General features: G+C 42.5%; 1 protein-coding gene across 2 annotated transcripts; it reads right to left on the bottom strand.

The window, feature by feature from the left end:
- Nucleotides 1–1,376: 1,376 nt before the first annotated feature.
- LOC117777093 (rap guanine nucleotide exchange factor 5-like) lies at nucleotides 1,377–20,577 on the bottom strand. 2 transcript variants are annotated; one of them, XM_034611618.1, is made up of 18 exons: nucleotides 20,081–20,577; nucleotides 15,734–15,873; nucleotides 14,919–15,019; nucleotides 11,022–11,100; nucleotides 10,606–10,750; nucleotides 10,417–10,514; nucleotides 7,523–7,553; nucleotides 7,243–7,321; nucleotides 6,837–6,986; nucleotides 6,186–6,283; nucleotides 5,752–5,874; nucleotides 5,305–5,483; nucleotides 4,978–5,068; nucleotides 4,823–4,873; nucleotides 4,422–4,509; nucleotides 4,192–4,256; nucleotides 4,037–4,091; nucleotides 1,377–3,435 (listed from the first exon to the last, which is right to left on the bottom strand). In XM_034611618.1, the coding sequence occupies exons 1-18, from the start codon at nucleotides 20,282–20,284 to the stop codon at nucleotides 3,317–3,319; spliced, it is 1,896 nt and encodes a 631-aa protein (XP_034467509.1). In that variant the 5' UTR covers nucleotides 20,285–20,577; the 3' UTR covers nucleotides 1,377–3,316. The 2 variants fall into 2 exon arrangements, with proteins under 2 accessions (XP_034467509.1, XP_034467510.1); XM_034611619.1 differs by having other exon boundaries at nucleotides 20,105–20,577.
- Nucleotides 20,578–20,975: the final 398 nt, after the last annotated feature.

The following is a 20,975-nucleotide window of genomic DNA, read 5'->3' as shown; positions in this document are numbered from 1 at the left end:
CCACATTTAAATTCACTAGATCTGGATTTTTATTTATCTCATAAATGTCAGTCCCTTAAATATGCCGGATTTTTTCATCAAGATCCATGAATTATTCTCTTAGAAATCAAAACCCCTCACGATGTTAAAGAGAGTGTAAACACATCCTGGCTCTTTCCACTGATCTGGATCTGCACCAAACTTTAATTTGTTCTTTTCTGACCCATATTACATCTTTCCACCAAGTTGCATGGTAATCTGTCCAGAAGTTGTTGTGTAATTTTCCTTACAAACATGTTCTCACCATAAACATTGACAATATGGTTTAATATCAATGAAAATTAAATACATTCCCTTTTTATAAATCAATGAAAAATATCACCAAAACCAGTATTTCATTTTAGAATAGTATTTCCTTACTTAAAATCTATTTTAGATTCTGAGGACCTACTTTCATCTGCAGATAAAATAAAACATATTCCCCTCTCTCTATGTTTGGTGCATTTATTAGAAGTTTGTTTGTGGTTAACTTGTTTACTTAAATGCACAGTGTATGCACAATATGTAGAAATTAAATAAAACAATAGAATTGAGTTTAGATATTAAACACACAGCTCCTGTAAATTCTAAACTGTACAGAGCGTGTTACAGCCACAGAGAAACAGTGAAGCTTCATTAGTGACTGTGATGGTCTGATAATTTATCAGAGGTCAGATTAACTCATTTATGGAAATGTGATTTCTAATTTTTGAAGAAGATAGAACGGGAACAGTTAAGTTCAGATATTTGAAAGAATAAAAACATTTTCTACACTTAAAACCCTTTGCTGTTGAATGCTGGTATTAGTACATATTGATCCTGTTACATTTTCTCACTTATCCCCTTCAGTTTTCTTTGTGTTACTACAGACTCTGTTTACTACATGTACTTTTTATCATGACCTTAATATGAGTCCTGTCTTAGCCTTTAACGGCAAAAACCAGAACACATGAGAAGTTAGTGATTATACAAAACAAAACAAAACTCTTCAGATTGTGATGATGTGAAATTACAACATACAGTTTGAATTATCTATATATTTCTAAATATAATTAATTTGTGATAGTTGATAGATATTTTGTATGTTTGATAAAGTTCCTTTTGTTTTCTCTTGTGCATTTTCCCTTGGAGCAGTTTCACATTGGAACTGTTGTAAAGTAATGAGCATCAGAAAGTGTCATCAGTCGTAATCAGTCTCTAAATAGACTGTGAGCTTTAACTACACAAACCTTATCTCTGTTAACCTGGATTCATCTGAGCCTCGCTGCTGTCACGGATATAAATGATCACCTAGCCTGTAAAAATTAATCCTGACTGTCCTCATCTTCAACATGGAGAAAAAAAGCTTTTACAATAACTCATGATGATGAAAAGTATTTTATTGCATGCACAGTCGCCAGCGGTGGTCAATCCGTGGGTTTTTACCACATCCTGCAGACCGGCCCAAACAGTGCGTACAAGAAATAAAAATCTAACAGAAAGGAAACTGTAAAATCTGTAGAACAAATAAATAATTCTGAAATAAATAAATATCCGTATCCAGAATTTAAACATGTATATAAATATATACAGTATAAATAAAATGAACTGTACATTGTTGATGATAAAAATGGTAATTAAGGAAAAAGATACTGTTCACCATCGGCTTTAAAATGCAAAAATATACAAAGAAAATAAAGAAAGATTCCACTCAACACTTCATCTACTCAGAATGACCTCATGTTAGAGGAAAAGTGAACATGTTGCACAGATCAATTTAGAGACTAAATTCCCTCTCACATGACTACAAGCTCTACAGTTGTATACGCTAGTGTTACAACACATTGTACACGAGCAAATGGCTTCGATTTTTCGATATCTTCCTCCAGAAGGTGCTGCAGTATTTAATTTTGCTATTGCTCTTCATTCATAGACAGTTCACCCCCAAAAAAACAGCATCGCTTTACTGTTGGCAAAGCTGTGAGTCATTGTGTTGTTGTCTTTGTAAAGACATGTCGCTGCAGTCCCACAATCCAAAAGCTAAAAGCTAAACCTGAACAAATCAAAACAAAACTACCTGCGTGTCTGATCCTTTGAAACAAGGAAAAATTCCACCATATTGTGTTTAAACCTGTAAAGAAAGAACAAGATGTGTCTGCTGATTGTCCAAAGCTCTACATGGATCCTAATGTCGATACTTAGCGATGATTAGCAGTTTATTTTTTTTATTGAAAGAGCATTTTTATGGTATTTGGCACTAACATACACAATTAGAACACACACACACACACACACACACACACACACATTTGACAGACACTCATACACCAAAGAAACCCAGTGTACTGTATATCCTCTTCTAATGTCCTGCACTATCTGGCCTGTGTAAAGGCTCAACAACTTCACTGCACTTAAAACAAAAGGAAAACCATTTGAGAATACTATGATGTAAAAATAAATCAGGAAAACGATATATGAAAATGTTTAATGTCTGTAGGTTTAACAATACTTTTCTCTGTGTCTTAAGACTTGATCTAGTTTAGTGAGACATCGGCTTGTTGTACTAACGCTGTGCTGAGTGAGCGGTGACTGCACATCCAGCTTTAGGCAGAAGAGAACATCTGGATTGTATGAAACTCTGAGGAAACAGATGTGTGTGCACGGTACAGGACTGAAATACTCTTTGGTTAAATCTTGTGACTTTCTGTCGTTGCCAAATTCATTCACGCGGTCTGTCGACACATTAAGATGGAACACGCATGTTAGAGTCGTGTATGTGATGTGTTGTAAAAGCTCTGAAAAGGCAGGTGATTGGTCGAGAATGATCCTCCACGCTCAACACTTTTTGTCCACATTCATTTTTTGTTGCTTTTTATTGGATGTCAGGGACTTTGCCTGCACACGCTTCTTTCTGCAGGCTACTGGTTCACCACAGGGGGGCGCTGCTGGGTTATTTTCAGAACAGCACTTGATCTGATGTAGGACAGAGCAGCAGCAGGACGACACACACACACACACACACACACACACACACACACACACACACACACACACACACACACACACACACACACACACACACAGGGGTCAACACCTGCTGCTGGTGTTGAATGGTTTCAGCACAAGTCTACACAAGTCAAACCTAAGATGTGCCTTCTTCTCCTTCCTGTCTCTGGTGAGAGATTCCTGATTGAGCGGCTCCCTCCTGTGGTCGGTCAGGGTCACGCAGTGCCTCCTCTGACTGAGTCCTGAGAGATAGAGGAGAGGGGGGGGGGGGGTTGTTTTCCGTGGCGATGGGAAGCACAGTGGGAGCTGCTGTCTAAGCACGAGGCTCCAGCCTGTGTGACAGTTCAAACTGAGTCTGCTGATTGTCGATGATATGAAGATAATCGATGTAGGCTCGCACCTCAGGGCTGCTCTTCTGGGTGATGCCGTTTCCTGGAAGAAGAAGAAGAAAAGAAGTGTTTTATGCCCCTGAGAAGACAGCAGCTTCCAGGGCAGCACCTTCTTCTCCCACTTTTCTTGGGAAAGGACAAATGAATACTTATTTTGTTATTAGCTCCACCAATGAGTTTGTATTTCCCCCCTGTTCATTTGTTTCTTGGTTTGTTTAAATTTAAGAAAGATTACGCAAAAAGCTACTTGACAGATTAACACAAAACTTGGTGAAAGAATGAGTCAAGAAAGAACCCATCACATTTTGATGCAGATCTCAATTTGGGGGATGGATCCAGGAATCTTCACTTTCTTTTACAATGCGAGGTTGTTTTTTGTTTTTTTTACATTTTCCCTGATTTCTCTGAGAATAAAATTCATGGATCTTGATTTCAAGAAATCCCACATGTTTAACTGATTTCTATGATTTGAAAAAAGATATATAACTTACATACAGTGCTTTTTACATGTACAATATATATTTGACATATTTAATTTGACATATACTGTGTATCTTTCCAAACTTTACTTCATACAAAAGGTGTGGTGTATGGTTTCTGAGTAGAGTAGAGATGTGACGACTGACTGTGTCCTGAATACTGACCCATGTGATCTCTCTGACACTGTCGAATGAGCCGCACTGCGTCTGCGATCATGTGCTGGAAATAAAGACGAACACAGGCGTCATTAAACGTGACATTTTCCATTCAGCAGTTTCCTGCGCTGTTTCCATGCAGTGCTATAAAAAAAATCTCTCACCAGCTTTTCAAAATTGACCAGGTTATCGTGGAACGTCTTGTTGCCCTCGTGGATGAATGTGATGTCTAAAACAGATGAATATTGTCTTAGTGTATTTGAAGTGAACGGTAGGTTTGTTTCTACCTGTCAGATCTGCCAGATAGAAACATCTCACGGAGCCCCCCCCCCCCCCCCCCCCGAGTTACAGCAGCTGTCCTGTAGTGAGCGAAGTGACAGAATAATGAACGCACCTTTCAGCAGCAGAGGAAGAAAGGGGATCTTTGGCGCCTTCATCTTCCTGAAGGAGTCCCTGTAGGCCTTGTGGTTCAGCGAGGGATCCTGTGAAGACATTTTCAGAACGAATGAGTCTAATCCTCTGGGGGGGGGAATGTGTGTGCCTGTGCATGCACGCTTTGTTAGAGCTGAATTATGGCAGCGCTGGGAACTAATGATCATCTAAAACACCAGATGTTTCGCCGGATGTTTCCAAATGAAAAACATGTTTGCTTCACCTCATACAAACTGAAACACGGCTGCGTGTTCGCTGTTACAGTGCAGATTAATGTCATTGATTTTCATTTCATATCTTCTAAAGGCAACAGATGAGTTGTACTGTGTATTGTATGAACTGCGGGCCATGAGTCACACTTACTGTAAATGCCTCCAGCTCTGAGAAAAGCTTTTTGAATTTCCCAGGAATTTTCTGCAGAGGTAAAAAAAAAAGGATCAGACGCCGTGTACTAAAGATTTACAGAGGTGCAAATGAAAAAGAATTCCTGCCCATCAGGAATAAAAGGACATCCTCACCTCCCATGTCTGACTGAGGCGGCCGACCGCTGCAGCGTTCAGGCCCATTATAATGGCGAAGAAACAGTTGAGGTTCCTCTGTGCTTTACAGCTAGAAAAGATCGATGGGACACACATTGCAGTTACTTCCAGGGGCTCGAGAGCATTTCCAGTTTATTGATCTGCCACCGGAGGGCGCAGCGTTCCCATGCAAATCTAAACCTCTCACCCTCCAGATCAGAGGTGAAACCCTGTAGTTGTGGTCAGAAGCCAGAGGAGCAGCGGCTTTATGATCACAATCAATAAATTGCTAATCAAAATGCATGGGGATGTGAGTGTGCTACTCACTGGGCGGCGATCTTGATGAACTTCTTGATGAGTTGGACCCTCTTGCAGAGCGTTGGGCACAGCAGCACCTCAGTGACCACCCACAGCTGCACCTCATTGCAGCGCTGCAGCAGCAGCTCTAACGCCACAGTGTGGTGACTGCTGGCATGGCGGCTGAAGGTGAAGTAGACCAGTTCTTGCTGGAAAAAGAAGGACAAGTACGAGATGAACAAACAGGGCATGTGATTCTGACAGTTGTGACCCTTAAGGACTGCAGGGATTTTCAGTCAGGACCATTTTGTCAAGATGAATTTGATTTGAATAATTTCCGTAAGTTATTTTTGTGTTTGGCTCTGGTCTGAAATTGGTTAACCTGTTTTTTGAGTAGTCTTACTAACTGAGATACAAACGGAATAAAAAAAAAAACTCAATGGCAGACAAAGTGCGTTTTCAAACAGTGGGACAAACCTCATGTATCGAGTCAAAGATGGACCAGTCAAAGTTGGTTAGAGCAACAGCCACGTCCCACGTGTTTAACGTGAACATGCGAGCCGTCCTCTGCTGCAGCTCGGAGTTGTCTGTGAACGGATACTGAGGAAAGATGAAAAAGAATACATCTCAATCAACGTTCCATTTTATGACTAATAGTGCTGACAATGGAGTTATTAAGCTTCTAGCATAACCTCAGCTTAATACTATGTACACTGTATATTGTACTGTAGTAGCAGAGTGTAGTAGAATATGGAACCAAAGACCTTCTGTGTTCTTACTCACTTGGCCAAATAAACCAGATTCTGAAATATTCACATAATTGGCTTATTCATTGCCTCTAAGCAAACAGAGTAAACACTACAGTAAATGCATGTTGAGGTTGAAGTGACATGTTTCAGTGATGCTCCTACCAGGACTTCTCCCAGGTCTTTCCTGCATATGTGCAACCTCCCCACCGGCCGGAGAGAATCAGAGAAAACTCTGTCCTGAGGCTGCAGGAGGAGTCGACCTGCAGGGGGAGAAAAACCCATCACAAACAACAGCGTGCCATTAGAAATGTGTCAGGCGGCGTGTGCGCAGCTATCAGCAGTTAGAGATAAGCCTCTGCGTGTGTCAGGCACCACTATGAGGTCGCCACGTCATTTCAATCACTGATAACAGAGACTGAGTTTGTGTTACTGTGCCCTTTTAATGCTTTCCTCCTCAGGATATATTTAGGTCAGCTCTGTTGATTGCAATCACATACATACATGTCTGGGCTCAGTGTGGAAAAAAACAAGTGTGAAGCATTGTGAGAAACTGAGCTGTGTAATGACTCTGTCTGTCGTGTTGGAGCAGATTTAAACAGGATTGCTGATGACTCCTGTCACTTCACTATTGCTTATTGTGATTTATCATAGACTGGAAAGTACATTAGCTTTAAAATGTCGTTCTGTGTTTTGTTTTTTATAAGCATATATAACGAAATCCACACTTCATGTCTACATCATTAAATATGCAGTACATCGTAGTTGTATGTAGGGTTCAGTGGCGTGTATGTGGTTGAGTAGAATGGTATCTACCTCCAGTATAAGTCACAGCTACAAGGACTAGTTCCCCCTGGGGGACATCCATCCTCTCTGCCACCGCCTGCAGCAGCTCCTGGGCCACTACTCCTGCATGGGCCTTGGTGCTCAGGTACGATTCCAAAGTGATGTACACATGACACAGCACTGCAACAGAGACCAGATATACAGTCAAATATAAAATACACAGCAGGTGAATCTGCCCTTTAAAATAAGCCTCACCTCAAAAGGAAAGGGGAATTCAAGTCATAACTGAGGTAGTTGCATTTTTTAAACCTTCTCATCCATTCTTTGGAAAGACTCCCATTGTTCTTATGGTCAGACTAAATGTTTCCCATCAAGAGCTTCAGGAACAACGTATGACGGGAGGAATGGGCGAAGAACGCCACGTTTTACGACTTACCATCCTTGGTCTCCCTCTGCGTGCTTCTGGACTGGAGCCCGTTCTCTTTCAGGCTCAATTGGTGGAAAAGTGCTTTGCTCTGAAAAGAAGGGGAAATGCGTGGATTTTGACACACATCCATGCTGCGTTGGAACTGTGAGCTCAGCGGTTGAACAACAGAACAATGTCTACAGCAGGAAATGTGCGGACAATGGTCTCGACACCCAATTCACAGGAACAGGCAGCTCTGTTCAATAAATTTCCTTCCGTATTAGTTTGAAAAAGAGACATTTTAACTCACCTTTCTCTGCGGTGAATATTCATCCACAGTGCTGGGAAAAGAAGAGGAAATCGATAAGTCACGTGCACCATGACTTAGCTGTAGCTGCCCTGAAGAACCTGATCTGGTGATTTTCCTTGGGCTTCATCATTGTCTAGTATAGAAACCTCATGCAGCCTACAGGGTAAAGGGAATATACATACAGTATATACTCTTCTGCTAAGTTCACTCCATTATTTAAGCCCATGTGTCGAGGCGAGATTAGAGTGCATTGAAGAGTTTAGACCCTTCGATCTGATCCCTTCATGTAATCACCGTATTCTCATCAGCTACTCCCCGCTAGCATGATGGATAGCCCCGTGTCCATTATCGTCCCTCGGCTTTTACTGGGCCCTGCATCACAATAGGCATGTTGGCACAAAGCCTGCCCTGAGGGATCCCTCCCCACTCGCCGGCCAGCAGCAGACCTGCACTAATGAAAAACCTGACTCCCCAATGTCATGTCAACACGCGGCTCAAGATCACATCCGCGGTGTTTCTCTTCGAAAAGCAGAGTCACTGTGGATGTGGATAAGCTCTGTGAATTAAAAAAGGCCACGGGACGAGAAGGCGTAAGAGAAACGAGCGGTCGTGTGGTTTCAGGAGCTTTCAGGAGCATTTGGACTCTTTATTTCTTCTGCACCAGATGGAAGTCCGTGAGAGGATTAAAAGAGTCCTCTCTCAGTGAAAAATGACACCTTTTAGCTTTCACTGAGCGGCAGATTGCCACAAAGCAGTCGAGCCTCGTCCTCCCACGGGATGAGCCTGATTGTGAGAAGCTCATAAATAGTAGAGTATGTCAGTTAGCGACACCCACATTATGTCCACTACTTTATAAGGAGTGGGTGTTGCAGAGCTCCCACCCTGGACATAAACATGAATAAAGCAGAATCAGACAACAGCAGCAGGGCCAGGTTGAATTATCTGCACTGGTTTCTAATGGGTGGCAGGTTGGGGCGTCCCCGGGGAGACGGAGGATGGAGGATTGGAGGATGCAGTTGAGGGAAGGGGAGTTGGACAGGGGTGTGGCAATGTATCTGGTGACTGGGGGGGGGGGTTTGCTGGCACTGGGGTGTCAAAGAGCATTGTGATGTTTATTTTATAAAAACCAGGAAACTGTAACTTAGCAACAAAACAGATCAATATTTTCGGTTGTTAGATGCCAATTGAGAGATCTGTTTGATTGAATGTTACAATGTTGCATATATGTTTAACAGCATTGTTATGAAGGACGGATTGATGAAGTGATGTTTGTATCTGTTCTTTGTCTATTTGTGAACAGGACTTATCTTTACATATTTAGCTTTAACAGCCGTTAAAACAATATATATATATATGTTATATATTAATTATTATATTATATATATAATCTCCTTTGATATAGTGATCAATCTATAACTTGACAATGATTGCTTTCTCTTCATGTGATAATAAAAATTAGACATAGTGAATGATGTTTTCAATATTACATAGATCTTAAAGAGCAAATCAGGCACATTCAGAGAACTGATAATCTGTGAGAGTAGAATTTGGTGCAGCTTGATTGAATTTAAGCACTTTACCCAGAGTCATTCTACTTTATATAAGCTTCCAATGCCAAACTTACATTTTCTATCAGGATTGTGTAGCTTGTTTATTAGTTTTTATACAGAGAGAGGAAAAAATGTTATAATCCTCTATTATCTTTTTTTGACATTTTCATTACTTTGTGGGATGTGAGCGCCTGCGGGTCCACTTCTGATTTTGGTTTTTAATCTTTACTGTAACTTAAATAAAGAAAAACTGTGACGTACAAAGACTTGAACAAGTCCTGAATTGAGTCTAATAAAAGGCCTTTTTTTGTCTTAGCAACCTCAATAAAACTACCACTGTTATGTGTAAACATTTGCACATAACAGTGGCCGTTCAGTCGTTTCATTTGAGTCCAGCTTACATTTTATGAAGGCGTGGCGCAACTGTGGTCTCTAAGTACAATAGAAGCTAATTTGGCAGTATTGACATTATGTTCTAGAAAACTGATTTATAAACTCAGCATAAAAAAGTGATCACTATCAGTATTACTTTATTTTGATGGTTATATTTTGTATTATGTCCGTTGTATTCATACTGGATGTCCCCCAATACCAAATCAACTCAGTGTATCTACCACCGAGCATCAATAGTTTCTTTTTCACAAATTGAAAATCTGTAAAGCTCATTGTGTGTTACTCACTGGGATCATTTTCATAGAAGGTAACATTGCTGAGTTAGCGACCAGTCATAACTGAATCAATATAAATGACAGTGGGAATGATGATGTTGACGTTACATCCGGAACATATTCTGTTTTGAAAGGTCAATAACAGAGCCGATATCAACCCGGTACATTAGATCAGTGCATTCATGTGTGTGGATTATATTAGATTATGGACTAAATTACACAATGATTTTATATTATTACTATTAATAATGATTCATTCATTTGTGACCATTAACAACCAGCAGATGGGAATTTGTGTCCAACAAACAAGTGGTGGCGCTCTTTTCCTCTCATGGCAAGTGACTCATTTCTTCTTCAGCTTTTCATTAATTCGCACAATTCCTGTGTTTCCTCGACTCTTAAGATTCAAGATGAAAAGATCCATGACCTTCATATTTTGGCTCATGGCGGCCCGTGAACACTGCGATAACTCTTCGATATCTGAAAGGGTTCATTGATGAGGAGCTAAATAAAAGCACCAAGCGGAGAAGAAGCTCCTTCTTTGTATTCAGAGAGCAGCCAGTGTCTCTGCTTCTTTTCAGACTTCCAACAGTCGATAGTTCTTATACTGGCTATTTTACTCACCCAGACAATTTCTGTATTTATCTCCTATGTGAGTTTGAACATGGCCACTTACTGTCTGCGATGCAGCTGGTAGAGTTGCTGCAGCTCCCTCACATCTGTCTCCAGGGCGGGGTGCTCGTAGAGGTCGTCCAACACGTGGCGGTACAAAGTCTGGAAGGAAATGTCAGTTTTAGTTTCTCCTGTGCTTGAGTCACCTCACGCCCAGGTTCCACCCGTTTCCCTTGTACATCACGTTCCCTACCTTCATGAAGAGTTTGACGTGCTCGTCCTCTCTCAGGAAGTCTCTGCAGAGAGACATCCACTGCGACGCCAGGTGCAGGACTTTTCGTTTCCTCTCCAGCGACTCCTTCCTGTCCTCTTTCCCTCTGCATCGCTTGGTGCAATAGGTGGGGTTGGGTTAAGGCTTCAGCACAAGTGCAATACAGCGAGCGAGATCTAGCAAATGCCGAATGTGAAGCCTGAATAGATCCAGTGTGTATGATGTTGATATAAGTGCAGGTGGAAAGAGAGAGAGTTTGCTTTGAGTTAGTAAAGAATTGATTTTGCTTGTATAAAACACCAGCTTCTGTCTGCAGCATCCTCTCATGAAGGTTTATACAGTGTGTGTGAATCTTTGTAATAATGTTCCCAATAAACCTCCCCCGTGTTCAAGGATATTGTCCCAGCAGAGCTTGACATAAATCACTGGTTGACATGAACACTGGGTAGGTCAGCAGGAAGTCATCCAGAAGTGTGTCTGCAAAGAGAAACACATTATTAACCACGGGAAAACAAATATGGTCAAACTTCTTTTGACATAAAGAATGGACTTTAACGGAATATCTCACTCTGTGCAAACCATTTGAATCCTATGCACACAGCCTCATAAGGTTTGTGCTGTGTTACAGGACGATGAAAGGAAAGTACATCAGTAAACTTGATGACAGTATGATTAATGTTTGCTGAGCTGCGCGCCTGAACTTTAAACTGACTCAGCAGCTCAGAGACGGGGCTTCAGATTTCCCTGTTCCGTCTTAATAATGCCAGAAGGTGAGCCCATTCTTCGCTGTCAAATATCAGTTAACAAGCAACGAGCAGGGACATTTCAGAGGCGTGCGTAATGTGAGGGACCTTTGGATGGCACATTTTTCTTCATGGCGGGTCTAGAGATAATGACTTGTGCGGATTTCTTTCCGTCCAAACGAACCTTTGCCTGCTTTTATCTTCGATCTCACACAGGCAGGCTGTGTGACTGAAGATAAGCCAATAATGTTAATGTGTCAGCCGACTCTTGCTGACCTCTGATGAAGTCTGACGTTGTCATTGTGATTATCTCGCTCACAGAAAAGCAATCTGATATTGCTTGGCCGTCACTTCAATGCATTTACAAGCAGCATTTGGGATGGATGAACTCAAAGCTGTCACTGTCCCTCGCTTTGACCCCAGCACATTTAATGCACTTACAGTTTATTTATTTATTTTCACAAGCACAAAAACTAAATGTGACCCTCTTCATCTCATCTTGTCTTTTTAAAGCACACAAAGTCCCTGCCTCCCAGAAGTAATTATTCAAAGTAAATTATAAAAGTTTGTTTTGGAAATTGGCATCATAGTTGCTCAAACACATTTCCAAAGGGACAAAAAAAAAAGAAAAGGACAGTAGCTCCCAGACGTGATGAACGGCCAGAAGTGCAAAGCTTTACAAATCCTATTAGGGCCGACCTCCTCTCAGCCGCTCTGTAAGTGTGCCTCACACCCAGAATTGTGAATTCTTCCCCTTTAATTTCACACTGGCTTCCCAGAGCCTTTGTGTACGTTCTGGTCCACAGGAGTCACTGACATCATTATGTTAATCCGTGGACAGCAGCTGTGGGTGCATCACTCACTGCTTATGAGAGGTTACAGACTAATACACACGTACAGTAGCTCTCGTAAAGGATAACGCAACACACCTCAACACAAAGCCATGAAAACAACACACATACAAAGGATCACCCACCCACTCAAATAGTGCACTGTGCCAGCTTCCCCTCCACTGATACACACGCTGATCACTCACGCTGCCGTGTGTGTGTTTAAGTGTTTTCTGCAAGCTGTCTTAACTGAAGCACTTTCTCATAGCAGCTTACATACAACTCCCCAGGCAGTAAACGCTGCAAAGTTTTCTGAAGCTGGGAAACGGTGTAAATATTTAATTTGGAGACCCTGAGACATGTTCTCAAGATTTTTCTTGGTAACACAGCAAAAAAGAGAAGGTTGTGTCCTGCAGAGGAAAGATTTAATACAGTCTGGCGGAAATAATGACTGTAATAATACAAATATATATTTGTGCATGGATTTTGCTTTATAGATTTACAATAAACAATTTATTTTATGGAATATAAAATCCACAAATGGGTCTGTATTCTGCTTCTCTGTATTATACTCTGATTAGGTATCAGAAAATCCCATTTCCATGCAACTAAACCAGAGGGAATGCAGAATAGATTCATTGATCTAACGTCTCAATCTTCTGCCAAATCAATCAACCTGTCGATCCACCTGCCAATCCCTTTAGCATTTTAATAAATACTTGTACAATGGATCATTGCAACCTTTGAGAGTAAGCATGTTAATGTGTCACTTATTGGCTCAGTAACCACCAGAAGTCATCACTTAATATAAAAGCCTTAAATTAGAACGACAGTCTGTATTTAGACATTTTAGATTACATATATCCACTCGCTTAATGTAATTAGTTTCTCACCACAAATAAAAGAGCTGGAACATCCTCTCATTATGAACACAAATGTTCCATTCCATGTCTTTCAGTGCTGGCAGCGCGCAGTGAGAATCTGTGCAGAGCACGAATCAATAGCTGCACTTAGATACTGGGCACAGGGAAGAAGCTGAACACTGAACACTACCCACAATGCTAACCCACAGAAGGATGGCCTAACATACAGTATGAGAGCTTCCCAGCACTGCAGTGGTTCCTGTTTGCTTCCCCTCAAACATGCCTATGGTGCTTTCAGAAAAGTGCCATCTCTTGCAGAAAGATATAAAGCTACTCTGCATTGTTAATGTTGAGTAAAGATGGAGGCGAGTGCAACCATGATGAGGTACATCTGGCTTTCTAATGTTCTGTACTGCATGTAAATCATAAACGCAATATCAATACATTGCTGCAATCATCCGTCATGTTGCTGCACCATCTTTCTGATTGATCTCCCTCGCAGAGACCAGGCAGACGCGCCAACGTCGTGGACGTTGAAATAAATCTCTTCTTGAAGAAATCAAGGATCTTGTGTCGTCGTGCTTCTGCTGAGCAGAACCTCCAAGGACACACTGTACAGTAGCATGAGAGCATGCAGAGCTTCAGTGTTTACACAGAGAACAGCATCGCCAGCTGGACTCAGACTATTAAACATCACTGAGCGCAGATCAATTCCTGCTCAGGGTTCATTCTGCTCGTCAGGTCTCTGGCTCTTTGACCCTGGTTATATCGCTCAGCATGAGGATCCCTATGGAGGCTTAACTTCAATACACTCATTGCAAAGTGAATGATTCATCAACAACTATCCAGCCTATAGGAAATTAGCTAAAAGGTACAGTACAGGTTGGTTTGTTTTATAGACGCGAAACCCAGACGCTTGCAGACATCTTCCTGCTAATGCAGCTCGATCGGTATAAAATACTCGATTGTAGCAATAAAATATGCAATTCAACATAAGACATAACTCACTTGTGAATATAAAATGCCCGATTTTGCAAATACAGGCACATCTCCAGAGAGACTATTTAGATCAATTCCCATCACTTCCCCATCAGAATGAGTAATGACCTCTGGTGTGGGGTAAGTCTGTCTCCATCACAATGAGAGATCATCTGTGACCATCTCCATCTCCAAGGGAAAATATGAACATTTATCTTCCCTCTTCCACTTTCCTCCCTTTAACATTGTTTCTCCTTTCTTCCTCGTGCTCTTCCTCTCCTTGGCTGACTGTGCTGCTGCTCTCATTCATCACCTCTCATCAAGTCATCTTTTCCAGCTTCAGCAACAGAGTCTCCTCTGCCCTGGCAACAGTGGCACATTATCATGTACCTGCTGGGATAAGAGGAAATGTGCTGATTTGTGGTCGCTGTGAGGCTGGAGCTCATATAACGCAGTCAATTAAAGCCTCACACAATTGATACGAGCAACATTTAATTCTGTCACAGGCTTTTAAATGAACAGGCTCAAAGTTAGTGGCATTCTGGGAATGAAACCACATGACCGGCCAAGTCATATTGTCTGAGGGGAGGTGGGGGGGGGGCTGCTGTCTCAGCTTCTTTGTGAGAAAGAGGAGAGAGGAGGGGAGGGAGTAAAAACAAAGAATAAAGGGAGGTATCCCTCTCACCACATACACACAAAACATCTGTGGACCTGCACTGACACACAACATCTTACTAATCCATTCTTAAAGTTGTTCTGATGACCAAACCACTGAATACAGCTGACAGATTGTTTTTTAATTTGACTCTAAAATAAAAGAAACTGAAAACATGCACCAAAAACAGGTTTGTTGCAGGATATTAAAGTGTATATATGCTGACCTGACTCTTTGACCTGTGTCGTCCCCTGGTCGTCGTCCAGTGTCCGATCATTCAGCAAGTGCTCCAGGATCTTCTCCGGGGTCCCTGATACCACCATGAACCTGTCGGACACAACAGAGTCAGTGGACGAGTCCTCCTCGATAGAGGACAGAGAGCGGCTACTGCTCCACTCCTCCTCTCCTTCCGTCCCCTCGTCGTCTATGTAGCGAAAGTAGGGGACGTCAAAGGTGGGCATTGTCACTGGCTCTGCCCGGCTGGTGCTGTCACTGCTGCTCTCCCCGGAGCCCTCCTCATCGTCCTCGTCCTCCTCCTGCTCCACCAAGGCAGCGTGGAGCCGCCTGCCCTCCTCCTGCCATAGGTTTAGGGGCTGTGGCCGAGATCCCATCCTCACAGAGTCCCCTGTGCCCTATGTTGCCGTGGTTACTGTTGCATGCCCTGTTTACCTATCCATCCAGGCATCCGTCCACCCGCAGCTGATACAGCCCGGACTCCACTGCTGTCTGTCTCTCAAACACACAGAGATATCCCGGTATGATCACGGCTGGAAAAGCTCCTGGATGGGATGGATGGGAGGGACGCCAGCAGGGCTCTGCCTCACAGCCCCATGCTGCTCTCAACATGTATTTGATGTAGTCACTTATGTGTAGAGAGTTGTGATGTAAGCATGCCTGAGTGAGTGAGTGAGTGTGTGAGCCGGAGAGAGACAGAGAGGGAGAATGATAAGAGGGAGACTGCTGAGGGAGAGACACAGATGAGTGAGAGAGGGGAGGGAGGGAGAGAGGGAATCTAGGAAGGAGAGAAGTGGGGAGGCTTACCTCCTGTTCCTCGCCTCCTCCCTCCCTCCTCCCCTCGCCGATGCGGGGAGGGCTGGCCGCTCTGACGACACTCTCTGGAGAACGAGCACATCGTGGCCCCTCTCCCGCAGACACACTCGGACTGCCTCGTCACTCTGGGGCTGGAGAGGGAGAGCGAGAGACAAGGGGGAGGGAGGGAGCAAATGCGTTATCACCAAGGAGATTTCCCTGTATTTTCTCCCACTCTCACAAATCGCCAGTGATTTCCATTATAAAGCTCTGTCAAAGCCAGCACTGTAAATGAAAGAGGATTTCCATATATCATTATTCAGTCCTTATCGGTGGAGCCCATTCAGGGATTAACATAAAAGACTCATGCATATTTTAATTACTGAATCTTATGGTGAGCCTATTAAATTATGGGTGGTGTCTAGAGACAATCTGTTCCTAAACCAACACGGGGTTCAACTCTGCAAGCAAACAATGGTTTGGAGTTTATAGTACAAGTAGCTCCTAACATGCGGTCCTATGAATTCATACATACTGTTAGTCCACTGTCTCCCTCTTCTCTCTCTGTCTCCCACAATGTCACCCTTATCAATCACCTTATCAGTCCAAGCCTCAGTAAGGGACATTCTCCTCCATCCGACTCCTTAGACACATTTTAGATTTACTGACAAGCTGATTAATAATATGGTCATTGAATCTGTTTAATCTGATTAATATGCGTTGCATAATTAACGCACAGGGGGGTATCCCTGTATGTAGGCTGCAATGCTGAAAAATATTTAGTTCCAGCGTATTAAAAGACAACAGCAGTACTTACATTTAGTTTTCCAGCTTAAAGCAAACTCTCTTGTAACGGGTCTGAAACTGCACATTACTTGTCAATGTGAACATTCAATGACCTTTTTAACCCGTACATTGCAAACACAATGGCTTGTTTGTTGCAGCATCTCTGAAGAGCAGAGATGGCTGCCTGACAATGGAGAGAGTGCGGATCAGAAATATTGGTCTTAATGAGGAGTTCACTGCACGGTGCACGCAAAACGCACCCCCCCCCCCCTCCCCGGTCACTTCACCCTCCCTCTCCTCAGCCATCAGTCAATGCTACACAAGCCGCTGTGCGTGCAATTAGCCAGGCAGACAGGCTGGAAGTGGTTGCAGTTTTCTGCCCTAATTGCCTTTTTGCAAAGAAGCGCCCAGAGACTTTCAGTTCAGCATGACTTCCCCTGCACACAAACACTTATCTGTGATCTGTGGACGTGTACACACAAACAGACATGCATATAGTGCTCACACACATTGAGACAACATACTCAGGCAATATCTAACACAACAAAAGACACACTGTTGTGGCGATCACTGGGTGGGCCGCATGCAGTCACATCTATAAACAGGAGAGAGGTATTCAAAGACTCAGAAAGGACCATTAATGGCAATGTCTGCTGGAGATTCCTTCTCTGCAGTGACTCATAATTCTAAGCAACGTTTAGATGTCTGTTACCGGCATCTCATTAACTCCTTCCCTCTGTGAAGCCACATTCACACACAAAATTGCTTTCATGTACTAAGAATGTGTCCTGTGCTATAAAAGTATTATCTGGACAAGATGACGTGAGGTTGGAGTCTTGACAAAGGCCAAAGACCTAGAAAATTCCAAGAGAAGGAATGGTGCGCTGATTAGCTTCCTGGTTCTTGGAAAAAAAACAGTGTCCTGATAGTAAGAAACAATCAGGCCTCTAGAGTGGATGCTTGTAATGACACAGAGCACCAGGGCAGTAGAGTTCCTACCCGAGCCTGGAGGTGACCTTCCCTCACAGGACTCACAGCAACCGCTGGAGTCTTCCCAACATGGACACTGTTAGCAGTAGAGTAAACACTACTTATCAGGCATCTGCACAAAGTCATGCGGTCAAATGGTTTACTGTCTCTCTCAGGGTTCCAGATGCATTCCGCTGGCTCGTGGGACACTTTCTCTTCTCAGTGTCTGTCTCATGTCTCACAGATGTCTCTGTACTGCTGCTGCAGCTCTGGCACGTGTGGTATGGAACATTTGCCTGACCTGAAAGACGTCAGTCCTGACAGGATGCAGATTTAATTCGAATAGTGTGGATCATACAGGAGCCGAAGTGCATCTGCATCTTCAGGAGCCTTAGATGCAGATGCACTTCATTATCCTTATATCCAGCAGTAATTTGCTTGAAATTCAGTTTAAAGCATTAAGCTCTGCTAATACACTGTAAACAAGTATAGGAATGTTAAGTAAAACATTTGCACACAAGCTTTCTCACTCTTATTGCTCTATTTCCCACACAGATGTACAGAGCCAAGTAAAATGAAGTTGATGAAATAATCGTATTATCTTATGTAAGATGTAAAAAGACGATGATGCAGAATTATCTCACACACCAGAAAATAATCAAAAGACAAAGGAACATTTATGGGGCCACTATTGTAACAATTTCGTTTGTGTTGAGAGTTGTGTAACTGTAGTTCAATCTGTGTGTGCGTAATCAGATTTGTAAATGTGTAAAATATTCTGAAAATTGCAATATTCTGAAATTCGCAAATATGTATAGGAATCTGCAAATGTGTATTTACAATCTGTGTGTGCATAATCAGTTTTCTAAGAGTGTAAAAATCTTAAAATGTGACAGATGTGCAAGTGTATTGAAATCTGTACTTTGGATCTGTACAAATCTGGAATTGCGTGCAAAGAACCGTGAATAAGCAGAAATCTGTAAATGCACACACAGATTCTGAATACACATTTGCAGATCGCAGTACGCATTTGTGGATACTTTTACACTGATCACGCAAACTCAGATTGAGATATACACACACACACACACACACACATCATATTCCCACAGATTTAAATATGAAAGTTTGGTTTAAAAAAACATTTGTTATTATTTTAAAGTAGATTACATAACATCCATGAACTTCCTGCTTTTAGAATTGCTTGTATATTTCCACTGACATGCAGCCTACTGTATATTAAGCATCCCTATTTCCACCAGCAGGGATTTAACTGAATGCTTAACTCTTTGTCTCGGCTTAGATATTTGCATCATGTGTCACATGTTATAAGAGTATGTGCATTGTAGCATCACTGGATTACTTTTTACTGCTAGATAATCTCTGTAGTCTTAATATTTCGAGATAATGGTAAGTATTAAATACTGGGGCAGCATATCTGACCATTCCCATTAGGATTACACAAATGGCACATGCACGTGTCGTCGGTACAGTCCATTTTCTTTTGAATTCCCAGTATGAGAAATTTGGAAGAAAACATGTGACTGAAACAATAAAAGTGAGACAGATTGTTGTATTTTGCAGCACTAACATTTGTTCACACACAGATTAGCAGTGGCCTAATGCGGATGAAAGGTCATTATATTGAATGACAACATAGATAAAGAGATCGGGCCAAAAAAGGTCAGAGACCTGATGCACTGGAATCCACCCTGAAATCACACAATGTCTTGGCATGGAGCTGTGGCCACTTGCGTCAACTCTTCCTGCCATTGTTGAGCAGGGTAGCACGCAGATACAGCTGGCAGGAAGGGAGAAGCTGAGCCCGCCTCGAGGTCAGCCAATCAGATGTCTCCTACGCAGCTAACTGGCAGGTGATGTAATGTTTTTATAAAGTGAACTTGAACATACAGTACTTGTAGTTTCAATAAGGACAGACGGCACTTTGAAATGAAACATAGAACACCAACTCCATCCTAATGCATATTCAGTTTCTGTAAATACATAGTGCATTTATAATGTACATATTTTTACATTTGAATACTCTGCACTCTACAGTATACTGTTCTGATGTTTTCCATACATTTGTGTAATTATTATGGCTCTTTTGCAGCAGTCTATTTGGTTTTCTTTTTATATCTGCATAGAGTGTAGAGAGGTTTGTTGTCTGGACAGAATCTTAATACAAGCAGTCCCCCTCAGAGAAAGCAGAGGCATTATAGAATGTGTGTGGAGCAATAAACACAAACAATAACCTAACATCAGTTTGATTAATGAGACACTGCAGGGGGGGGTTGCAAGAGAGGATGCTCAGGCTCAATGCTCACAAAGCAGTAAAACGTTAAAACACCACAGTGCAGCCCAGGGTAAAACAGACTATCTAATGTCCTCTCAGTGGATATTCAAGGAGAACCTATGCTAATTGAGGAGGGTTCATTATGACTCACAGTGAGATAAGCAGCTTGACTGATGTTTTCACTCTTACAAGGCCACTGTTCAGTGAAACACTTCAGAGGAGGATTTGAAACTGAGGCTTCAGTTCTGCATCAATACTATTTAGATGTAGGAAAACTATAAAAGCATCTGTACTTTTTCTGACTGCACCATTGCTGTTGTTGTGTATCTCACCTCGCATGTCCTCTCCGGGCCCTTGCTGTGGTTCTGCAGGAAGCGGCAGCCATCCTTGGCCAGTCTCTGGACCATCTCCAGTCTGGACAGGTCCTCCTTGTCATGCAGGATGCACATGCTCCCTGGCTGCAGCGGGGGGGACACGGAGAACATGTACCTAAGGCCACAGTCCCACGACATCGCTGGCTGTCCACCAGAGCAAAAGAGCAGGATAGTCTCAAAAAGTGCAAGAGGAGGGGAGCAGCTCAAAAATGACTGTACGTGTAGTGTGTGTTTCTATGTGTGTGAGTCTTCTGTCCTTGTAGCCAAAGTAAATCTCTGCCGCTGAACACCTTGATCAGCTCTGTAGCAGAGAGGCTCACTTGGACTCCAGGTATCTTTCTGTGTGCGTGTTTGGCTTTACTAAAAGTGAGTGACAGAGTCCCTCTCCCTCTCTCCCTCTCTCTCTCTCTCTCTCCCTCTCCGTCCTTCTCTTGCCTTTTCAGTACCGGGGAGGGGAGTGAGTTATGAACACCGTGGGTTCAGGAAACATCTGGTTGAGTCAGACAGCCCCAAAAAGGAAGTTTCAAAATCTCCCGAAAGCAGGAGAGAGTTGAGTTTCGGGACTGGGCAGGATACTTAACACTGGAAGGTCAAACACTTGTTCGGGTGGAGCTGAATGACGTGAGAGTGGGTTTAAGGTCATTTGGGCACAAGCACTGAAGTAACACAACTGTTGTGAGCGAATACAATGAAGCAGGTCATAGAGGAAAAGCATAGAAAGTGGCATAGATCTGAGAAAATTATCAATATATTTTCATCACTAAATAATAAGGTTGAGAGAGAGGGACGAGTTAATTTGTTAAATTATCTGAACAATAATCGGCAAATA

This window comes from Hippoglossus hippoglossus, chromosome 16, assembly GCF_009819705.1.
Source record: "Hippoglossus hippoglossus isolate fHipHip1 chromosome 16, fHipHip1.pri, whole genome shotgun sequence".
NCBI lineage: Eukaryota > Metazoa > Chordata > Actinopteri > Pleuronectiformes > Pleuronectidae > Hippoglossus > Hippoglossus hippoglossus.
This window is presented reverse-complemented; position numbering and strand designations above follow the sequence as displayed.